The 25,152-nt window shown below is 42.1% G+C and overlaps 1 protein-coding gene across 1 annotated transcript in view; it reads right to left on the minus strand.

The window, feature by feature from the left end:
• Positions 1–5,054: 5,054 nt before the first annotated feature.
• LTBP3 (latent transforming growth factor beta binding protein 3) overlaps positions 5,055–25,152 on the minus strand; it is a 260,095-nt gene continuing 239,997 nt past the window's right edge. Inside the window, exons 22-24 of the mRNA XM_040409069.1 lie at positions 24,916–24,999; positions 8,354–8,485; positions 5,055–5,912 (exon numbers count right to left, since the gene is read on the minus strand). Of these exons, the coding sequence (XP_040265003.1) occupies positions 5,758–5,912; positions 8,354–8,485; positions 24,916–24,999 (371 nt within the window). The 3' untranslated portion in view covers positions 5,055–5,757. The remainder of the gene's footprint in view (positions 5,913–8,353; positions 8,486–24,915; positions 25,000–25,152) is intronic.

The following is a 25,152-nucleotide window of genomic DNA, read 5'->3' on the forward strand; positions in this document are numbered from 1 at the left end:
TGTTCATCACTGTGGCGTTTCTTTTGCTTCAGATGACCAATTCCAAACTAAGAAAAGCAGTCACAGATGCAGGTACTATTGCATTCTATGGGCCACACATCACCCCTCCAAGAAATTGGGGAATTGTTTTTTTTTTTTTTTGCTGTGAAAGTGGAAATTGTGATGGCCAAGAATATGGTGAAAGAGACTGCTGCTTTATAACCAGACAATAATAACTGGGTGATGGGGGCGATTGGTATTTATATAAAACTAGCAGAAGGACCTGGCTTTGCACAGGTATATTTCATCTATTTCATTTAATGTTTGTTTGTGTCTTTAAAAGATATCAACGGTATCCTCTATAACAGTGACATCTACAGCACCCTGCCCCCTTAACAGTGAACTCCACAGCCCCTCGCTCCTTAACACTGACCCCCCCTGCTGACTTAACAGTGACCTCCACAGCAGCTGTCCATTTAATAGTGGCCCCTGCCCCCTTAACAGTGACCTTCACAGCAGCTGCCCCTTTAATAGTGGCCCCTGCTCCCTTAACAGTGACCTCCACAGCTCCCTGCCCTTTAAGGCTAGGGCTACATGACGACATGTGTCACATGACATTTTGTCGTACCAATGTCGCGCAACAATTTTTATAATGATAGTTTATGGTGTCACACTGCGACATGCTGCGACTGCGACACGACAGTCGCAAAAAATCCATCCAAGGTGGATGTGTGTAGCAGTGTAGTTGTGCCCTATGTGTCGTGCACTTATTGTCGTCCTGTAGCCCTAGCCTAAAGCTGACCTACAGCAGTGAAGAAAAATGGCTGGGTTGTTATGGAAACCTGGAGTTTTACTGTGTGTATGTGGAGACTAAGGGCCTGCGAGCTTCTATTGGCTGATAAGGGACATGTGACCATGTGTATGGCAGTTGGGATATGAGTGAAAGACTTGCAGGCTTCTATTGGCTAATGAAGGTTATTTTATGGGAATATCTCAGAAATGGTACGTCCTAGAGAGCTGAGACCCGGTATAAAACCTTCCCGGGACACCTGATGTACATGTGTGCCAAAATTGGTGAAGATTGGTCCAGTCGTTTGGTCACGCATAAAGAACAGACAGACAAAAACTAATTTTTATATATATATAAGAGAAATAGCATAATTTGGCCACTTAGCCATGTTTTTGGTGGAGATTGATAGAACAGCTCATTAGCTAACAGCTATCTTATGCTTTGGCTAACTTTAGGGTTTACAAAATAATATGTAGATAAAAAATTATATAATCCAGTAGATATGATTCATAATATATAGACAATGGGGCAAATTTGCTAAAAACTGGCATTTTTTTCTGTGACCTGTGAAGAGGTGATTGTGCAGGGAAGGAATCAAATATTCAGGCGTTTGTTTACTAAATAAACAAAAAAACAGGGCACACCATAGGGTAAAAACCTATGAAGAAAGGTAAAATAAACTCCAAATTGGAGGCTCACCTTAGGTGGTTGTGCAAATGATAGGCACAACACTAATGATGGCGTGTAGGGAATAAGATCAATCCCCAATAGAAAGGTTGATATGCAGCCACGGATGCAGGTCTCCTCAGATGAGCATGCCTGGGCCCTAACGGAGGATTAATGCAGAGTAGAAGGAAAGACCTTCCTTCGACACAAAGAACCAACCATGTGCAAATGAAGAATCTTCAGAAATGTTTATTGCAGAATCTCTACGCGTTTCGGGAACCACTTCCCCTTCTTCAGGTTGCAACACTATTCACCTGAAGAAGGGGAAGTGGTCCCCGAAACGTGTAGTTATTCTGCAATAAACTTTCTGAAGATTCTTCATTTGCACCTTGTTGGTTCTTTGCCCGAGGGATGTTCTTTCCTTCTACACGGTGCAGGGAAGGGGAAGATCTCAGCTCTGTCTATTATTTGTCAGTGGTACAATACTTTTGATTTGCTTCCAGATCTAGGAGTTATATTTCACTGTAATCATTGCCTCTGATAATAGAATGACTACTGAGAAGTTATGCCTACAAAACAAAAATTGTGTACCAACTATGGTGGTCAGTTGCCAATTAAATTAATATAGATAGTGATTTTAAAAAAGCGCCACTTGATCTAAGCAATAGGATATTTTCGACCAAACATTCCCTTTTGGATCACTTCTGCCAACAGAGTTAAAGGGAACCTGTCACCTCCAAAAACCATCCCAAGCCGCCAGCAGTACCTGACAGTAGCCAGCAGCGTGTTTCCGTCGATAATTTTCTTCCTGAAGGCCGATGCGGCAAAAACTCAGAAATCATTCTTGTATCCCCTGCCGACGCGCTTCTCTAGTCATGCTTGAAGTCAAGTGGGAAGCGGCCTCCTTGCTTCAAGTCAAGATAACCGCGCCCCCTTCCCTGCCCCTTTGCTGTGACTGACAGCGCTTATGCAGAGAGTTCGGCAAAGCCAGCCGAACTGCCAGCTGTCAGTCACAGCGAAGGGGCAGGGAAGGGGGCACGGTTATCTTGACTTGAAGCAAGGAGGCCGCTTCCCACTTGACTTCAAGCATGACTAGAGAAGCGCGTCGGCAGGGGATACAAGAATGTTTTCTGAGCTTTAGCCGCATCGGCCTTCAGAAAGAAAATTATCGTCGGAAACATGCTGCTGACTACTGTCAGGTACTGCTGGCGGCTTGGGATGGTTTTTGGAGGTGACAGGTTCCCTTTAATCTAACCTACTTTGTGTCTCCAAGGTTAGTTTGCAACTGAGCTATATACAGTGCAGTCATGTAATAAACCTTGGCTCCCCTTGTCAAACCTCATATTGTAATCCATTTTCTAATTAAATAGAATTTAACACTTTAGGGGAATGAACTTAAATGGTCATTAGCTTTTCAGCAAATTTTGTTTAAATCATAGTACAGGTGAATATAAAAACCTGATATATACAGTACTGAGAGATAGAGAGAAATGCCTCTTACTTCTCCATCTCCTAAACCACCATTTTCTAAATCTATTTTGAGAGATGAGACAGATTGTCAGCTTACTGTAGGACCGGTGAGAGGTGATAAGTATCTGATCAGTTGGGGTCTGGCTGCTGGGATCATGACAATACACTGCCGCTCCATGCATTCTCCATGAGAATCCTGGAGTTAGACAATGTGCCCCAGAATTGGTATTTTATGGGGAATGCAAGTATGTAATAAAATAGACATATCAGTAGCAGAGCTGACAAGTCCTCTTTAGAAAAGGCAAGACAAACTTTAGAAAAACAGCGTCTAAAAATGCTAACAAAAGCTCCATCAATGTCAAGGACATGAAGGAAGGTTTAGGTTCTGGGTGAGTATCGGCATAGTGACCCTGCTGTTTAGTGTTTATGCAAACCTGATTGGCATACAGTATTAAGCCTCATGCAGACGTCCGTGGAACACAGTCCGTGAGATATGGGACTGGCATCCTCCTGAGTGCAGGAGTGCACGGCGTCATTGGTTGCTATGATCTATACGAGTGTATTGCTGTACAGCAGTGGTGGCACGAAGCGCACGGTGTGATAGTAACCAATGAGGCCGTGCGCTCCTGCACCCATGAGGATGCCAGTCCGGTATCTCACGGACCGTGTTCCACGGACGTCTACATGAGGCTTTAGTATCCTAATCTGCGGTCTGCTGAAAGAAGGTTGAATACCTAGGCCCCTTTCACATTTTGCATTGGTATTTGTAAGCTTAACCAGGCGTGGAACATAAACAGGATGGGGACATTTATCAAGATTAGCGTTTTCCACGCTGGTCTTGATTCACCCTGCACCACCAGAGGATGTGCCAAATCTATGTAGAGGCGCACACCTCATAGATTTGGCATATACTTCAGCTGGCCATGCGACAGTCTAAGGGTCCATTCACACGTCCGTTGTTTATTTCCTGATCTGTTCCGTTTTTTGCGGAACAGATCTGGACCAGATCTGGACCCATTCATTTTCAATGGGTCCTGAAAAAAAATCTGACATTGAGCGGTCCGATTTTTTTCAGGACCCATTGAAAATGAATGGGTCCAGATCTGGTCCAGATCTGTTCCGCAAAAAACGGAACAGATCAGGAAAGAAACAACGGACGTGTGAATGGACCCTAAAATCTACAGCAGCCTAATAGCTGCCATAGGTTTCTGTCTTTATTCACACCAGAACACTTGTGACCATCGCCACGCCTCCTTTTCTCGCCATTTAAAAAAAATGGTGTGAAGCGTGAAAAGTCACCGATTTTGTGAGAAAATCTGCAACATTATTAGGTCACAAAAGTGGCGTAAATAGAACAGTACATGGCCCCCGAAAATAGTAAGATTTGCACCTTTTCTGTGCTTTGAATCTGCTCCGGGATTTGTCTTACAAATACTGATCCAAAATACTGACCAAAATAATACCACGTGAAAATAGTCTTGAGTTACTATGTACAGAGAAAACATTACTGAAAGAATAAAACACACATTATGCTTTGGGGTTTTGTTGTAGCCAGGGGCACTAGAAATATTGTGCGGATAGAGTACAGAATAGATTATAATCAACACATATAAAAAAATGCTAAAAAACAAATACAGATTTTAATCAGATACAAAAAATATTCATGATTTCCTGAGCTGTGATTTCAGGTGTTACGAAGTACTGACAGCCACAATAACCAGATCTTGCAGATAATAAGTGTTTCTGCAATGATAAAAAGTAATGGGGGCATTGTACTTGTGCCATGCAAAGGTTAACATTTTTTTCTTTTAAATAAAGGGGTTGTCCTTTTTTTATATTGATGACCTATCCTCATCAATATCACATTGGGGGAGGGGGCAATTCCAGACACTCCTGCTGGTGAGCAGTTTGAAGAGAATGCAGCGCTCATAGGAGCACTGCCTTCTTCTCTTCATTGTTTACCTGCTCGCCAACGCAACCGCATCGGTGAGCAGGTGTAATTACAACTAAGCCACCCCATTCACTTCAGTGGGATGGCTCCTACCTGTTCACTTAAATAGGAAGGAGCCGTCCCATTGAAGTGAATGGGGATGGAGCAGTTGTGATTACACCTGCTCACCGCTGCGGTTGCTAGTGAAGAGAAGGCAGTGCTTGTACCAGCACTGCTTTCTCTTCAAACAGCCAGACCTCCACCAATATGATATTGATGACCTATCCTGAGGATAGGTCTTCATTAAAAAAAAAAAAAAAAGCAGACAACCCCTTAAACTGAACATATAATTTGACAAGGGGTTCCTTGTTATTTGACAAGTCTTGAAAAGCTGAATTGGGGAAACTGAGATGTGCCATTGCTGCATAGTATTTATCCATTCTCCCCAAGCTATTTATTGTAAGTGGACATCCACATTTGGTACACATACCTTCAAAGTGCATTTGCCATTGAAATGGGTTTATCTGAAAAAGCCTTTAAATAATGTAAATGTATATATACATTAGAATGTAGATGACAGAAAAACCCTAATCCCAAATCACCCCAAGCATCCAGATAGCATTTCTTCTGCCCCTGTATACAGCTATATACATATATATAGACACTCTTGTAATGGTCCCTACTGCTTGTACACAGGTGCCTGTACAAGAGGGGCGCTTATAGGTCCCCTTTTCATAAATATCCAGACAATATGAGTATGAATTTAATAAACTACTTAATTGCTAGACAAAGATTTACCACAAAGAACATGTTTCTCAATACTTTAATTCACATCACATCTCGTTTTCCATCATGGAGCTTTTGTGATGGCTCATCTGTACTGGTCGCATACCGGTAATGATCTAGTGACTGAGAGATCATTCTATCTTTTCCTCTGTTGTGGCACACATATGTGAGGATGACGATAGCGCGTGTAACCTGCTTTACATTCACATCGGAATGACCCTCTTGTGTTAATACAACGGCTGTTTTTGCAGAGAGCTCCTCTTGGATTCTTTTGTCTGCATTCATCCAGATCTATCAAATGAAGCAAATTCAAAAAATGACATAAAACTGTGGGAAGGCTGTATTACTACAGTATAGCGCTTTTCATAATTATCACTTTCCACATTCTGGCCTTATCTGTTAGTGTTGTTTTATTAAATGCAGCCATTCATACCATTTTAGCACAAGGTGTAAGCCCAAAGAGGCTGTAAAAATCCATATGCATATAAGCTTCCCTCAGTTTCAGGAGGCAAACAAAATGTTATTCTTTAACACTAGAGGGAGCTCTGTGTCAGAAAAAAGCAATTCCAACACCCATAAAGATATAGAGTACTATGGAGTTAATCCACACAGTACTGTGGACTTGAAGTGGTTGGGGATCTGAGCACTGGGACCCCAATCAATCTCTAGCGCTCTCTTAGTGCTCTCTCTCTCTCTCCTCATTGCATTAGATGGGAGTGTGACAGGCCCATAGATTTTCTATTGTGTTCCTCTTTCTTTCTGTCCTTCAATGAGGAGAGAGAACGTGCTAAGCAGGGGCAGATTGGCCATAGACCTTACAGGGAAATTTCCCGGTGGGCTGATGCCCAGGGGGCTGCTGAGCCCTCCTCACGTCCGGCCAGTGGAAATTTTTGGATATGTATTTTGTGCTGCTGGCGGCGATATTTTGTGATGGACTGTGGCATTTGGCTCTGTTGGGGTGGTATTATGTGCCACAGTATGGTATTTTTGGCCACGCCTAATTGTGCTGGCTCTGCCTTCCATCAATTTGGAGACTAGAAAACGGGGCCACTTTTAGTATTTTTTCCAGGGCCACTTTAAAGGGGTTGTCCCATGAAAAATATTTTACAGTTTTCAAACCAGCACCTGGATCTGAATACTTTTGTAATTACATGTAATAAAATTTTTTGCATAGCTACTAAGTTATTCAACAAAATATATCTGTATAGTGCAAATTAATTTCTTATTTCTTTGACCTTCTCATTAAGAAGGCCGCCCATGCTCAGTTTCTTCTTTCAACTGCCTCCTGAGCTGTGATAGGAAGAGCTGAGACACGCCCCCTTCGCTGCCACAGAAAAGACACGCCCCTTGAGCTGTCAGCCCAATATAAATCTAGCAGGGCAATGAATGTGGAGATCTGTGGACCCAGGTGAGGTACAGGCTGGTTCTAGCTTTGGTAGAAAGAGATTGTGATGTCCTATATCAGGGGTGGCCAACCTGTGGCTCTTGAGCCGCATGTGGCTCTTTGCTTCTTCAAGTGAGGCTCTAGCTGTGGAGCCAGGAAGCAGTCAGGCCGGCTCACTCTCCACCCCATGCTCAGATCTCTTCTCCTGATCGGGCACTGTTGCTACTTTGCAGCTCCAGCTCACTCTCCACTACGTCTTAATGCACACAGTGTGTGAATGTAGTATGTGGAGAAATACTACGATCTGACGTTGTGCTCATCAGGTCACAGTGGAGAGCGTGTCAGACCTGCAGAGTAGCAGGTGCCCAGTGCCTGATCAGGAAAGGGACAAGATTTTATTTATTTATTATAGAACTGAGCATGGGGGTCTGATCTGAGCATGGGAGGTTCTGATCTGAGCATGGGGGGATCCTGATCTGAGCAATGGGGGTCTGATTTGAGCATGAGGGTCAAATCTGAGCATGGGGGGAAGATCTGAGCATCGGGATTAAGATCTGAGCATGGAAGGCAGATCTGAGCATGGAAGGCAGATCTGAGCATAGGGGGGCAGATCTGAGCATGGGGGTCTTGTTTGAGCATGGGTTGGTCAGAGCTGAGCATGGGGGGTCAGATCTGAGAAGGGGGAGATCTGAGCATTGGGGGGGGAGATCTGAGCAATGAGGGTCTGAAATTGGAGTCTGATTTGTGTTGTCTGATCCGAGCATTGGGGGTCTTATTTTGGGGGTCTGATTTGGAGGTATGATGAGGTTTGGGGATCTTATTTTAGGTCAGATGAGGATTGGGGATCTGATTTAGGAGTCTGATCTGAGGTCTGATGAAAAATATATTTTTTCTTTTTTTCTCTGCTAATGAAAAATAAGAAGAAAATATTTTTATCAGACCTCAGATCAGATGAAAAATATTTTTTTTCTCTTATTTTTCTTTGGTAAAACCTAGGTGCATTTTGTAGGGCGAAAAATACGGTGACTCTTGTGTAAATGTATAGCTTGTGGCTCCCGGTAGTCATATGTTATTGTTTTTTGGCTCTTTGTGTCTGTAAGGTTGGCCACCCCTGTCCTATATAATGTCTGATTTTCATTTTTTACATTATTCATGGTATAACCCCTTTAAGTTCCCAGTCTGCCCCTGGTGCTAAGCGAGCTCCTCCCTCCCCCTGTTTGATTGATGGGGATCTCAGCACCCAGATGCCAACTGATCTAAACGTACAGTGCTACTTTAAGTAGGAATAAGGACAATGAAACAGATATGTGACTAACAACAAATACATTTACTTAAAGTTTTGACTCACCATTGCAGCGTGTTCTAGTTATGTCCAATTGGAAGCCACTCTGGCACTCACATGAGACACCATGAGGACCTCTAACACAACGGCCATTGACACAATGACACTCCTCCGAGAGCTCTTCTGAGCTCTCACCATCTAGAAGGGGAGAAGGAAATTACGTGTTAGAAAACAACTAAGGATCGAAACTACCTTTAGTTGTAAGAATCCCAGCAAGACTGATGGAAAAATAACAGGTGAAGAAAAGTTTGTGCAATTGAGTTAATATAGTAGAAAATTGTTTAAAACAGTTATTTATCATTAAATGTTTTCTATTTGGCCTAGTCTGCATAATTAGAGAGAAAATTATATATATTATCTATTAATATTGTCACTACATCTCAATTTTTTTCTAGCTTTCAATTCTACATTTCCAGCTCTGCCTATCTTTTACTTTTCTTTCCTTACTATGTAAACAGCAGAAGTTTCTCTCTGTTAATGATTTATGCAGCCCAGAAAAGACACCCATAGGGCCACTGTTTGTGAACGTAATATTTTTTCAACTAAGTTACACCTTTACCCCTCCATATTAAGTGGAGATAATGAGCATTAAGGCCCTAGATGTGAGAGAATACTACCCCATCCGGAATCTCTATGCTCGCTTCCCACTAGTTAGCTCACTCATGTACAAACTTCTACCTTTTATATCTACATTCTTCACCAAGGATGCAAGATGATGACTTTTGACTTAGCTGAGGATGTTAATTCTAACTGTTTGATAACCTACATGTTCTTCTCCCCTTTTTTATGTTCCCATTATACTGTGATTTTTTCACCCAAGTGTCTCCCACTTTTGCAGAGATAGAAAAACAATATCTAGTGCCTGCTCTGGTCTCCCATGGCTGCTATGAAAGTATGTTCATTTAATGTGAGAGGGTTGAATGCACCATCCAAGCGAAGTCAAATATATCATCAATTACGCAAACATAAGCTGAGTGTTGCACTGCTACAAGAAACCCATTTTAAAGCTGATCACGTACCGCCTTTGAACCATCTCCAATTTAATCAATGGTTCCACAGTACGGCACCCTCATCTGCATCCAAAGTAGTCTCTATTGCTCTACATAAAAATTTCCCGCTGGAGGTGCATTCCACTCTCACAGAACCAGAGGGGAGATTACTGTTTGTAAAGGGGATTTTGGGGAGACAGACATACACTTTAGGGAATATCTACGCCCCAACTCCTCACAATCTCTATGGATCTGCAACACACTACATCTACTACAAGAATTTGCTGAGGGGGTGGTGGTTTTGGGGGGAGACCTGAATTTAACCCTGAACCCCACTCTAGACTCTTCTACAAGTACTTCTGCTACCTCCCGCCTGGCTCTGAGATGAGTTAAAGATTCTTAAACATCCCTAGGCTTGGCTGATGTTTGGAGGTCACTGCACCCCACTAGCAAAGACTACACCTTTTACTCAGTAGCACATCGCTCATACCAGCGCCTCGACTACCTATTCCTACCATATCATCTTCTAACTTCATGTAAAAAGGCTGACATAGGCAGTTTACTGCTCTCAGATCATGCTCCAGTGTTTTTAGATTTCACACCCAAACAATTCAAGATGCCCATGAGCAACTGGAGGTTGAATGAGACGCTATTAGATGATCCAGAACATACTAAAAAGTTATCAGGCTTGATTGAGGAGTATTTCACTTTAAACTCTACACCGGAAGCAAAAGCCGGTCTAGTCTGGGAGGCCCACAAAGCTGTAATCAGAGGTCATTTAATATTAGAGATGGCCTTGCGGTTCCCCAGGCAGTCGTTTCGCGGCCAACTTTGCGTGTTCACGATTCACCGAACATGCGAACATATGGCGATATTTGCGCCCGCCATATTTTTTTACATTGTGAAGAACTTTGACCCATGACACATCCATCAGGTGGTACAGGACAGCCTATTGAGACGTTTCAGCACACGGACATAGCCCTTACCTTATAAATAAACCTGATCTGGCCGCCATTTTGCATTCAGTCTTTTGCCTGTGTAGAGAGAGGTTGCTGTGTGGAGCAGGGACAGGCTGTTAGGGACACTAAACGCTAGCTAATAGGGCCACAAAAGTCCTTTTAAGGACTGGTATAGGTGTGCTATCGATATGTGTGATACACAGAGAGGTGCGATATACTTATAATATACTTTTATATTGAGTCAAAAACACATAGATAGATCTATATAGTGATCACATCACCTGGAAGTCAGGGGCCTAGGGGCTAGGGGCTCACTAGGGCCATTTTTATATAGGGTAAGGTTTCGGACAGGGTCGCTCTTATCAGGGTGGGTGCTCTGTGGTTAGGCTATCAGGGCCAGAATAGCACCCCCCTGTAGGGCAATATCAGGGACAGTTCTTTGCCCACCCTGTCCTTCAATACCACATCATCATCTAGCCCAGGGATATATGTTTTTTGCTTTCCCTCTGGGATTCACGGATGTGCACTGGAACCCCCCAGATTGTGGTAGGAGACATGGTTTCTGATTTGGTGCCGCCGAGCACTTGTTATTGCCTACCACATCTATGCTTTTTGCTTAACTTTAATAATTTAATTTATTTTCATTGTGAGGGATATCTTTTAGGGTCCATTCACACGTCTGCAAAATGGGTCCGCATCCATTCCACAATTTTGCGGAACGGGCGCAGACCCATTCATTTTCAATGGGGCCGGAATGTGCTGTCCGCATCTGTGCTTCAGAACATGTCGTATTCTTGTCCGCAATTGTAGTCAAGATTAGGCATTTTCTATTATAGTGCCGGCGATATGCGGTCTGCAAATTGCGGAATGCACATTGCCAGTGTCCTTGTTTTGCAGAACACTTACGGACGTGTGAATGAACCCTTAGGCCTCATTTAGACGGCCGTATCCTGTTCGCAAAAATGCGGATCCTTTTTTGCGGACAGTTCTGTACAAAAAACGGATAGCATTCAGTATTTTTGCGGACCCATAGACTTTAATGGGGCCATGTCCTGATTTTCACGGACAAGTATAGGACATGTTTCATTTGTTTTGTGGAACCGTGGAATAGAAAAGGGTCCCATAGAAGTGAATGGGTCAGCATCTAATCCACAAAAAAACTGATCCGCATTTTTGTGGATAGCATACGGCCGTCTGAATGAGCCCTTATTAATAGTAACATTATTAAAGGTTAAGTTTTATTTTTATGTATATCCTAATGGATTGCCTTCCTTGTACAATGTTATAATATACTTTCTAACATAGAAAGTATATTATAGTGCATTTGTATTGTGCGGCAGTTGTGTGCGGTTCTGCTGCGATACCGCAGGTATATAGAGGGACAAGCGTTATTGGAACAAATAATTTCTACTGGTGTGATATACCAGTTTCCCCCCCAAAAAAGTGATTGAAGCAGGGGTGGTATATACCAATAATATACTTTCTATATAGTGCACTTAGGTAGCGCAACAGGGCACATTTAAGAGAATTTCCCTTTAAGACGCATTAAAAATGTCCCCACATATTTTTTGCTGGAATTTTTGTCATTGATCCCCCTCTAGTATGTCACTGTCCATGTTGTGGGACTATTTGTGCACTTCTACTAAGTATTTGGTGGCTGCAAATATGAGCTAAAGGTTTTTCAGGTCCACCTGCCATTAAAGTGAATGGAGCCCGCCGCAAACTTTCGGTTCGCAAACATTTGATCGCGTTCGCGAACTGCCCCGGCCGATGTTTGTCCATCACTATTTAATATCACTAGGAGCTTATCTCAAAAAGAAAAGAGAACTAAAAGTGGTAGAACTATATAAACAAATTCAAGAACTGGAATCTTCACATAAAAAACACCTCTCGGACACCACATTAGAGCAGTTAAATAAATCGAAGGTAAATATTGAGTCCACCTCTATAGTAGATAAAATCACCACTAGGGAACCATAGGTGAAAAAATCGAAAGATGTAATTTATAATGGTATCCCAAAAAACGACCTTCGATTTATTTTAGTTTGGACATTTTAGATTATCACCATCGATATACTGTTGTTGGGGCTGCGTATTATTAATTTAAATATAGTCTAGATTAAATTTGCTGCTATTCAGATACATCAATTGCTGTCATTAACTAACATTTAGGATTTTATGTTTTTATAGTGAGTTCCATCGTTTTAGAATATTTAGTATATCAATAAATATATATTTTATAATGGTTCTCTTATCGGTCCGAAATTTCTGAGAGTGCCCTGCTCTTTTCCTTCATTTTTTATTTTATAGTGATCGAGTGAGTGTTCTCGATTGGTAAGGTGCACCTTTTTTGGTTTTCAGATATCCTTGTGCGACATCTAACCCCGTTTTTTCATATTCTTTGGGACTCGTCCCCACACTTTAGGCACACACTTACAGAAACAATTAAGAATATCACAATCCCATTCATAGATTTGACTGATAATCACGGTGGGTTGAGAGACAATTGGAAGTCTCAGGACAATATATCTTCAATGTCCATAATCCACCGTTTTCATATCAAACATTACCTAAATAACTACCTGCCTATCCCACGACAAGAACCCACTAAGTTTGAGAAAGGTTCTCTAGTAAGGAGAATTTCTATCAAGAAAATCACTAATATATATGCTTGCTTGGTGACCCAGACTAGACCGGCAGCTTTCAACTTTGTTGAAAAATGGGAAGAGGACCTACAAATACAATCTAATCAAAATACTCTTCAAAGGTGTCTCACTTTGACCCCCCAACTGTCCTTGTGTGTTAAATTACAAGAAAACTACTATAAAATCCTCACGCGCTGGTATTACACCCCTGAAACATTACATAAGATATACCCAGAAGTCAGCCAGCTATATTGGAGATGCGGGAAAGAACTGGGGTCATACCTACACATATGGTGGGACTGTCAGGTGATCCTCCCCTACTGGAGTGAAATATGCCGAGTTCTTTCCAGTATCTGCAAGACCAATATTACCCCCTCTCCACAAGTATGCCTATTGAACCTACTAGATCAGATCCAAAGCCAGGTTCACACCGAAACTTTATTAACACAACTCCTAGCAGCAGCAAGAATTCTCATTGCTTCGCATTGGCGGAAAGATGCAGCTCCTTTAATAGATAACTGGATTGCGAAATCTATAGGATGGAACAAATAGCGGGATAGGAGACCAGATGAACATCCACATTTGCTAAGATTTCGAGACCATGGAGTGAGTTCTCTTTCTCTTCTTGAAGAACTAAGTATGAGATAATAGACTTTTTCTCTGCAGGATGGGAATATTTCTTTCAGAACCCCCCTCCCCTTCCCTCCCCTTGTTTATATATGTTGGTTTCTATTACTACAACAATGCTTGACATTATCTGTTTAAATTGGCACTTAACTGTACCAAAACTTACATTGTACTATGTAACATTGAAGTACTTTAATAAAAATGTTTAAAAAAAAATAAAAAAAATGAATAAACAAGTTTTACTGATTTTTACCCCCACAAAACTACGGTATATATCAATCAGCTCAGCTCCTCCTGCTCTATAACATTCTGCCTTCAGCTCAGATACCATGTTCAATGTGATACATTCCCTTTAATCCATTTTTTGGAACACAGCAGGTGATGAAAAAGATCTAAAACCCCACTTTTATTATCATGACTCTGCAATTTTTAGAAATATCCCATATGTGGCACTAGATTCTACTTGATTCAAATACCAACCTCAGAAGTGAAGGAGCAGTTTGTGGATTTTTGTGTCTCTATTGTTTAAAGGGTTTCTACCACCAGAAATACTGTTATGTAGCTGACTGATATAGCGATGTGCTAATGTCAGCACTACATAACAGTATGTTTCTAACGTTAGTCCCTGCAGCCGTTTTTGTTAAAAAAAGCACTTTTATTATATGCTAATGAGCCTCTAGGTGCTATGTGGGCGTGAAATCAGCACCTAGAGGCTCCGTCCACTCACGCTTTATCCCGCCCAGGTCCAGTGTTGTGCCCGCCCAGCTCCTCTTGATTTATGGCACGGTCCGCCGCATCGCTGCCGAAATCCCGTGCCTGCGCCGTTCACTTCTGTCTTCGGCGCAGTGAGTGAAGGCCGCTCTCCTGATGCCGGCTTCCTCACTGTGACGTAGTCGGCGCAGGCGCAGTGAGGAATCCGACACCAGGATCGCATCATTCACTCACTGCGCCTGCGCCGAAGACAGAAGTGAACGGCGCAGGCGCGGGATTTCGGCAGCGATGCGGCAGACCGTGCCATCAATCAAGAGGAGCTGGGCGGGCACAACACTGGACCTGGGTGGGATAATGGGTGAGTGGACGGAGCCTCTAGGTGCTGATTTTACGCCCACATAGCACCTAGAGGCTCATTAGCATATAATAAAAGTGCTTTTTTAACAAAAACGGCTGCAGGGACTAACGTTAGAAACATACTGTTATGTAGTGCTGACATTAGCACATCGCTATATCAGTCAGCTACATAACAGTATTTCTGGTGGTAGAAACCCTTTAAGGAAGTTTTTTAGGTACCATTTTAGGTTTGCAGAGGTTTAGAGGTGCCAGAACATTGGAAACACAACCAAAAGGCCCCATTTTGCAAAGTACACCTCACAAAGAATTATTTTGGTGTAGTGAGCATTTTGACCCCACATGTGTTCCATAGAATTTATTACTTGGGCCTAAAATTAGCATGTTAACAATAATATGTAGTTTTAACTCAAAATATTTCAGTTTTGCAATTACTTAAAGGGCTTCTGTCACCCCACTAAAGTCATATTTTTTTTTTGGGCTAGTTAAATTCCTTATACTGCAATATATGAAAATATAATGGCCTTACTTACTTTCCTTCAGCAGTTTCTTATAAAAACAAACTTTTATAATATGTAAATTAGGTCTCTACCAGCAGGCAGGGCGTCTACTTGCTGGTAGCAGCCGCAAAAAACTGCCCCCTCGTCGTGTTGATTGACAGGGCCAGCCGCGATCTCCTCCTCCGGCCGGCCCTGTCAGCATTTCAAAAATCGCGCGCCTGTGTTCATCCGGCACAGGCGCTCTGAGATGAGGAGGCTCGCCTCCTCAGAACTCCCTCAGTGCGCCTGCGCCGATGACATCACCGAAAGAGAAGACGTCATCGGCGCAGGCGCCGAATGAACACAGGCGCGTGATTTTTAAAATGCTGACAGGGCCGGCCGGAGGAGGAGATTGCGGCTGGCCCTGTCAATCAACACGACGAGGGGGCGTTTTTTTGCGGCGGCTACCAGCAAGTAGATGCCCTACTTGCTGGTAGAGACCTAATTTACATATTATAAAAGTTCGTTTTTATAAGAAACTGCTGAAGGAAAGTAAGTAAGACCATTATATTTTCATATATCACAGTATAAGGAATTTAACTAGCCCCAAAAAAAAAAAAAAGACTTTACTGGGGTGACAGAAGCCCTTTAACAGGAGAAAAAGCAACCCAAAAATTGTTAGGCCATTTCTCACAAGTATGCTGTTTGGGGAAACAAACTGCTGTTTGGGGAAACAGCAGCGCTCAGAAGGGAAGAAGCAGCATCTGGATTTTGTAACATGGAATTTGCTGAAATGGTTTTTAAGAGCCATAACATTTATATTTTTTGTTGACTGAGCTGTGTGAGGGCACTTTTTTTTTTTTGGGAAGGGGGAGAGGGTCAGGCAAGTTGTCGTTTTTATTGGTACCATTTTTAGATACCCAGCATGGGGTCAGAGGTCATTATACCCAGCATGGGGTCAAAGGTGTTGATTCTATTATCCTAATTGGAGTCAGTAGGTGATAATGACCTCCCAGAAAAAGGTGTCAAGACAGCATTGTATGTGGCAGACAAGCTTGGCTTCTCCATTTTTATGTAGATGGCCTCCTTCACACCTCGTTTGTACCAATCGGCCTCCTTATCCAAAACACGTACTTGACTGTCTTCAAAGGTGTGACCTGTTTCTTTTAGATGTAAGTACACGGCTGAATCTTGACCAGAGGTTTTGGCTCTTCTATGCTGAGCCATATGCTGATGTAGTTGTTGTTTTGTTTCGCCGATATCCAGTTCTGAGCATTCCTCATTGCACTGGACTGCGTACACAATGTTGTCCATCTTGTGTTTAGGCGTTGGGTCTTTTGGGTGAACCAGTTGTTGCCTCAGTGTGTTGCTGGGTTTAAAGCAGACAGGAATGGGATGTTTATAAAAAATCCTTTTGAGTTTCTCAGACATCCCAGCTACATATGGGATAACCATATTCTTGCGTCTGTCATGCTTCTCGCCCTCACTGGTAGTCTTGGTGCTCTTTCTTCTCCTTCCTTCTGTTTTGACAAAGGCCCAATCTGGATACCCACAAGTTTTAAGTGCCCCTCTGAGGTGTTTGAATTCCTTTGCCTTGGCCTCTGTGCTGGTGGGGATTTTCTCTGCCCGGTGGTGTAGAGTCTGGATGACTCCGAGTTTGTGGTCTAGAGGATGGTGGGAATCAAATAGCAGGTACTGGTCTGTGTGTGTTAGTTTTCGATAGACCTCTATTCCTAGCTTCCTTCCCTCTTCCACTGTTATAATACAGTCCAGAAACGCCAGTTTGTTGTTCTGCATATCTTCCCGCGTGAAATTGATGTTATGATCCACTGAGTTGATGTGGTCGGTGAAAGCCTGTAACTCTTGTTTATGAATTTTAACCCAAGTGTCATCCACATATCTTGAACCAATGACTCGGTGTAATTCCCATGAAAGTGGTCAGGGCTTTCCTTTCTACTTCCTCCATATACCCTATGCTGGGTATAATTACCAAATGTTGATTCAGTTACATATATATTCCCAGAGAATTCTTGTACAGTCACTCAGAATTCAGAAAGCTCGTTGGAAGAACGAGTGAAACGTTTTCAAGAAATCTACAGTGAGTCCAGTTGCCTTGATTTATTCTATACAGATATACCATGACCTGGATAAATGAGAACCTTCACAGACGATCCAACAATTTACTCTTACAACTCTGTTTCCTCCTTCACTCATATTGATCTGTTTAACATCACTTGCCTCATCTTACTCATTATTCCTATGTACTTTGGTGTATAAATATGTGAATCTTCAGATACTGTCTTAAAAGACGCCTGACTAAGTCTACTTTCACACTAGCATTAATATTTTTCGGTATTGAGATACGTCAGAGGGTCTCAATATCGGAAAACAAACGTTTCTGTTTTGTCCCCATTCATTGTCAATGGGAACAAAACGTAACTGAACAGAATGCTCCAAAATGCATTCCGTTCCGTTTTCATACTGGAGAGCAAACCGCAGCATGCTCAGGTTTGCTTTCCATCCTGGGATGCGGAGCAAGACAGATCCGTCATGACCCACAACGCAAGTCAATGGGGACGGAGCCGTTTTCTCTAAAACAATCTGACACAATAGAAAACTGATCCGTCCCCCATTGACTTTCAATGGAGTTCATGACGGATCCGTCTTGGCTATGTTAAATATAATACAACCGGATCCGTTCATAATGGAGCACCGTCACCCCTATTACACGCTTGTGTCATCAGCAAACAGACAAACCTTACCTACCTCCCTTGATTGACAAGGCCAGACATTTCGCCTGGCCCTGTCAATCTCACGCCTGTGCCGTTGCTTCAAATAGCGGAGAAAGCTCAGAGACTCTGCTGCTGCTATCTGAGCAGGGCTGATGCTGACTGTGCATGCTCAGTTACACTTCCGAGTATACAGACAGCAGAGCCTCTGAGTGTGCGCTGAGCCAAGATTACCAGGGACAGGCAAGATGTCAGTTGGACCAGGGAGTCTCTTGAACTGCAGGACTAGCCCCTCAATGCTCAAGCAGGCTGGTTTGTGAATGATTTTGATTTGTACAAATCAATTTGCTCATCTCTATATTAGAAACATTTTATCATCCTCTTTTTTGGGGCGAAATCTCACGTCTGTTAAAGCAGGAGAGACACCTCTCTTGTTTCTTTAGGCAGTACTGCCACTCAGTGGTCAACTTGAAAATAACAATCCTGTTAAAGCATCATAATCTAGATTCCTTATCAGTATGTCTTTGGAGTGTGGGATGAAACCAGAGTACCTGGAGGAAACCCACACCAACACGGGAGAACATACAAACTCCATACAGATGGTGTCCTTGGTCAGACGATAACCTAGGAGCCCAGCACTGCTAACCACATCCAACCTAGTTGTGTTCCAGATATTGAGTTAAACATATAACACTATGCAGTTAGCTGTTAAGCTCCTCCTAGTGGAGGCTGCAGGAAGCACGAATATTTTTTAAATGTATTATTAGGGTCCATTCACACGTCCGCAAAATGGGTCCGCATCCGTTCTGCAATTTTGCAGACCCAGTCATTTTCAATAAGGCCGCAAAAGATGCTGACAGTACACAGTGTGCTGTCCGCATCCGCACTTCCGTTCCACGGTCCTGCAAAAAAATAGAACATGTTCTATTCTTGTCCGCAGACAACAGTTGCGGGCGTCTGAATGGACCCTTAATTGACTTGTTGCTCTGTATCAGTAAAACAAAACTCCAGCTATTTTGGGGCAACATACCTTTTTGTTTCTTTTCTCTGATTATAAATATATTAATCATATATTAATATATTAAAGTGATATTATGCAGTTGTTATAGTTATGGATACACAAACATGTATTTATAGTTTGTGTTTTTTTTCACGAGTGTGATTTATTTATTTTTAGTTTTTTTTTTTTTAACTACAATTTTATAGAATATCTAAATGCTAGTTTAAAAATAAAACAAGTTTACTGGCGCTCTTACTTAAAAATGTTGTGAGTATGCTGCAAGGAAGGTCAGTGCCGCAATGACAATTAGAAGAAGTAAAAGAAGAATTCTTGTGCTTACTCTCTGACTGCACCTAAGTACAAGTGACTAGAAGCAGGGTTCTACCACGTCTACTGTCCTGTTGTAATAAGTATGTATATGTGATACTGTCACGCCTACCTGAACTTGTAGAGGAGAGTCTGTGATGTTGATGTGTAGTGGTGAATACTTGATAGTTGTCCTGATCCTCCAGTCCGGTAGAAGCAGTCAGGCTGTGTAGTTGGAAAATGTGCCCCGGCCGGCAGCACGTTTCCTATTCAAAAAAGCTTGTGCTCCTAATCAGAGCGCCAGTAATGTCACTCGAGCTTACAGCTACAGGAGCTGTTGTGGAGTTTTAAAAGGATCGCCTTTCTTCCTCAGTGATAGAGTCCTCTTGCCTGTTCTTCTCCTTATGAAGTTCAGGTAGGCGTGATGGTGTCACATATAGATACTTATTACAACTCAAAGGACAGTAGACATGGTAGAACCCCGCTTCTAGTCACTGGTACTTAGGTGCAGTCAGAGAATAAGCACAGGAATTTTTTAATGCTAGTTTATTCTTCCTGTGCAGTGATGGCCAGTTCGCAGTGTTCGCCCGTGAACATATGCGGGCTGCCATCCCTTTTTCACAAGTCCGGCGAGGCACAGGTAAGCCCTTACCTGTGCCGCGAGCCGGTCTGAAAACAAATGCGGTCACCAGGAGCAGGCAATTCCGAGAACAGCCCGATGAAGGCCCCCGGTGGCTGTTCTCGGAACTGCCTGCTCCCGCTGACTGCACTTGTTTTCAGACGGGCTTACCTGTGCCTCGCCGGACTTGTGAAAAAAGATGGCAGACCGCATGTGTTCGCGGGCGAACAATGCGAACTGGCCATCACTGTTCCTGTGCATAGCAAAAAGCCCTTTCTTTAGGACCCAGACTGTCTGTATTATGATTTTCAAAAAATAGTATATATACACAAATAACTTATGGGAAGCTCACCAGAATAGAGCACGACCTGCTACCATCCCATAGCTATTAATATATACCAAATAAAAAGGGGTCAGCTCACAAGAAGTCAAATATAACTTATTTAATCCTGACTATAAAAACATACCCATGGATCAAACCATAAGAATAAATGGTGCACTAAGAAACACTTGTGTGTATATATATATATATATATATATATATATATATATAAACAAATGGCTATATAAAATGACAATATAAAATGACAATATCCTAAAATGGTCACGGTCCCTCCTTTATAATGAGCTGCGGAGCTGTAGCAGCTCACTTTTTCATATAGTGACTGCAATACTTTATAACTCTGATTGTAATTTCCTGTGTAATGTTATTCAGACTTTCAATGAAGATGCAAGACTATGGTTGATGTCCAGTGTGTCTATGTGCTTAAATTCAGTGCGTCTGGTAGTTGTTAATAGTAGCTTAGTATGACAAATACAAGTTCACTCACATATGCGCCAACTCAGCTGTTGTATTGGATAACTTTCCTCTCATACAACTTTTAATATAATGCGCTTATTACCGGATCCTTGTAGCTCTATCTACTGAGTGAGTACCTGTTAGGATACGGGCTACACACCGGCGGCCCCACAGATTCTCTCTCGCTGGTGGCGGCACCTCGCGCCTGCGCAATGTGAGTTTCCGGACGCTGACAGCTCCACGAGTTGTCTCTCACTGGTATCGAAACCACGCACGCGTACTTCGATTTCACAATCGCCAAGTTGTATCTTCTTTGTGTAATTGTAACACTCTGGATTTATATGATCTGATCATGTAGCACAGGATCTTTAAAAGGATGCAGTCACTCTTATCGCCAGACGCGTTTCAACACCGCAAGGGTTTCTTCCTCAGTGGCAAAAGGATTATATTAAAAAGGGGGACACACCGCTCTTTATATAGAGCCTAAGCTACTATTAACAACTACCAGACGCACTGAATATAAGTGCATAGACACACCGGACATCAACCAAAGTCGCATAGTCTTGCATCTTCATTGAAAGTCTAGATATCATTACACAGGAAATTACAATCAGAGTTATAAAGTATTGCAGTCACTATATGAAATTGTGAGCTGCTACAGCTCCGCAGCTCATTATAAAAGGAGGGACCGTGACCATTTTAGGATATTGTCATTTTATATTGTCATTTTATATTGCCATTTGTTTATATACAGTTAGGTCCATAAATATTGGCACATTGACACAATTCTAACATTTTTGGCTCTATACACCACCACAATGGATTTGAAATGAAACAAACAAGATGTGCCTTAACTGCAGACTGTCAGCTTTAATTTGAGGGTATTTACATCCAAATCAGGTGAACGGTGTAGGAATTACAACAGTTTGCATATGTGCCTCCCACTTGTTAAGGGACCAAAAGTAATGGGATAATTGGCTTCCCAGCTGTTCCATGGCTAGGTGTGTGTTATTCCCTCATTATTCCAATTACAATGAGCAGATAAAAGGTCCAGAGTTCATTTCAAGTGTGCTATTTGCATTTGGAATCTGTTGCTGTCAACTCTCAAGATGAGATCCAAAGAGCTGTCACTATCAGTGAAGCAAGCCATCATTAGGCTGAAAAAACAAAACAAACCCATCAGAGAGATGGCAAAAACATTAGGCGTGGCCAAAACAACTGTTTGGAACATTCTTAAAAAGAAGGAACGCACCGGTGAGCTCAGCAACACCAAAAGACCTGGAAGACCACGGAAAACAACTGTGGTGGATGACCGAAGAATTCTTTCCCTGGTGAACAAAACACCCTTCACAACAGTTGGCCAGATCAAGAACACTCTCCAGGAGGTAGGTGTATGTGTGTCAAAGTCAACAATCAAAAGAAGACTTCACCAGAGTGAATACAGAGGGTTCACCACAAGATGTAAACCATTGGTGAGCCTCAAAAACAGGAAGGCCAGATTAGAGTTTGCCAAATGACATGTAAAAAAGCCTTCACAGTTCTGGAACAACATCCTATGGACAGATGAGACCAAGATCAACTTGTACCAGGTAAGGTAAGTTCTAGACTTGACAGCGGCGAATCAATTGATGTCGTATATCTGGACTTCTCCAAAGCATTTGACACTGTACCACATAAAAGGTTGGTATATAAAATGAGAATGCTCGGACTGGGAGAAAACGTCTGTATGTGGGTAAGTAACTGGCTCAATGATAGAAAAAGGAGGGTGGTTATTAACGGTACATACTCAGATTGGGTCACTGTCACTAGTGGAGTACCTCAGGGGTCAGTATTGGGCCCTATTCTCTTCAATATATTTATTAATGATCTTGTAGAAGGCTTGCATAGTAAAATATCAATTTTCGCAGATGACACTAAACTGTGTAAAGTAATTAACACTGAAGAGGACATATACTACTACAGAGGGATCTGGATAGATTGGAGGCTTGGGCAGATAAGTGGCAGATGAGGTTTAACACTGACAAATGTAAGGTTATGCACATGGGAAGGAATAATGCAAGTCACCCGTACATACTAAATGGTAAAACACTCGGTAACACTGACATGGAAAAGGATCTAGGAATTTTAATAAACAGCAAACTAAGCTGCAAAAACCAGTGTCAGGCAGCTGCTGCCAAGGCCAATAAGATAATGGGTTGCATCAGAAGGGGCATAGATGCCCGTGATAAAAACATAGTTCTACCACTTTACAAATCGCTAGTCAGACCACACATGGAGTACTGTGTACAGTTCTGGGCTCCTGTAAACAAGGCAGACATAGCAGAGCTGGAGAAGGTCCAGAGGAGGGCAACTAAAGTAATAACTGGAATGGGGCAACTACAGTACCCTAAAAGATTATCAAAATTAGGGTTATTCACTTTAGAATAAAGACGACTGAGGGGAGATCTAATTAATATGTATAAATATATCAGGGGTCAGTACAGAGATCTATCCCATCATCTATTTATCCCCAGGACTGTGACTGTGACGAGGGGACATCCTCTGCGTCTGGAGGAATGAAGGTTTGTACACAAACATAGAAAAGGATTCTTTACGGTAAGAGCAGTGAGACTATAGAACTCTCTGCCTGAGGAGGTGGTGATGGTGAGTACAATAAAGGAATTCAAGAGGGGCCTGGATGTATTTCTGGAGCGTAATAATATTACAGGCTATAGCTACTAGAGATGGGTCGTTGATCCAGGGAGTTATTCTGATTGCCTGATTGGAGTCGGGAAGGAATTATTTATTCCCCTAAAGTGGGGAAAATTGGCTTCTACCTCACAGGGTTTTTTTTTTTGCTTTCCTCTGGATCAACTTGCAGGATAACAGACCGAACTGGATGGAGAAATGTCTTTTTTCGGCCTTATGTACTATGTTACTATGTTACCAGAGTGATGGGAAGAGAAGAGTATGGAGAAGGAAATGAACTGCTCATGATCCTAAGCATACCACCTCATCAGTGAAGCATGGTGGTGGTAGTGTCATGGTGTGGGCATGTATGGCTGCCAATGGAACTGGTTATTTTGTATTTATTGATGATGTGACTGCTGACAAAAGCAGCAGGATGAATTCTGAAGTGTTCCGGGCAATATTATCTGCTCATATTCAGCCAAATGCTTCAGAACTCATTGGACAGCGCTTCACAGTGCAGATGGACAATGACCCAAAGCATACTGCAAAAGCAACCAAAGAGTTTTTTAAGGGAAAGAAGTGGAATGTTATGCAATGGCCAAGTCAATCACCGGACCTGAATCGGATTGAGCATGCATTTCACTTGCTGAAGACAAAACTGAGGGGAAAATGCCCCAAGAACAAGCAGGAACTAAAGACAGTTGCAGTAGAGGCCTGGCAGAGCATCACCAGGGATGAAACCCAGCGTCTGGCGATGTCTATGCGTTCCAGACTTCAGGCTGTAATTGACTGCAAAGGATTTGCAACCAAGTATTAAAAAGTAAAAGTTTGATTTATGATTATTATTCTGTCCCATTACTTTTGGTCCCTTAACAAGTGGGAGGCACATATGCAAACTGTTGTAATTCCTGCACCGTTAACCTGATTTGGAGGTAAATACCCTCAAATTAAAGCTGACCATCTGCAGTTAAAGCACATCTTGTTTGTTTCATTTCAAATACATTGTGGTGGGGTATAGAGCCAGAAATGTTAGAATTGTGTCAATGTCCCAATATTTATGCACCTGACTGTATATACGAGTGTTTCTTAGTGCTCCCTGTATTATGATTTTGCTGGGGTTGACATTTTGAAGGTAATAGGTCACCAGAAAATGACCTATTGTTTAAATCATGTTTTTTATAATAAGCAAGTTTTTTTTTTAGATTTGTTGGTGATTTTTTATTTTTTTTCCAGGTGATAAAGCATGCCTAGAATACTCTCCCATAGAAGTCACTTTCCAACTGTGAATGGTGGAACCTGTGTTAACTATACAGAGGTGTTATTTGACATTCTGCCGATGGTGAAGATGATAACAGCTACTGAAAAGTTACCTGTACAGAACAGGAAGTCATGTCCTATTATTAGGTCTAGTGGTCAGAGCAAAAATTGCAGAAGAAACCTCACCAAAAATTATTTCAAACTATGTTTAACATGAAAATTTAATTTAAGCAATAAGTAATGAAATAGAGTGAACTCCTGTGATGAAACTGCAGTGGCTATTAATTGTGGTATGTGAAGGTTTGAGTGATGTCATTTGTTACCAGGGTAACCCCATTGTCATACATGTTTTATTACCTTTGTTTACAAATTTTAAATATAAATAACATCTACTATGATGAGCAACAAAATAATTCTGCATTACCTCTGCGTGACTTTCTTTTTACATGATGTGCACTGAACTCCCAGAATGAGTTAGCCCCACTGTGCGAGACTGAGCAGGCCAGAGCTGAAAAGACACAATAAAGAACAAAAGATGATTTTTGTATGCCACAATCAGTCAAAATTCAGTACAGCATGAAGCCTGCTTTTATGATAGATGAGAGACCTAAGATATTTTTCAGTGATATACACTAAGATTGATGTAGCTTTCTCCGCTGTG

The sequence above is a fragment of the Bufo bufo genome, chromosome 10, assembly GCF_905171765.1.
Source record: "Bufo bufo chromosome 10, aBufBuf1.1, whole genome shotgun sequence".
Classification (NCBI taxonomy): Eukaryota; Metazoa; Chordata; class Amphibia; order Anura; family Bufonidae; genus Bufo; species Bufo bufo.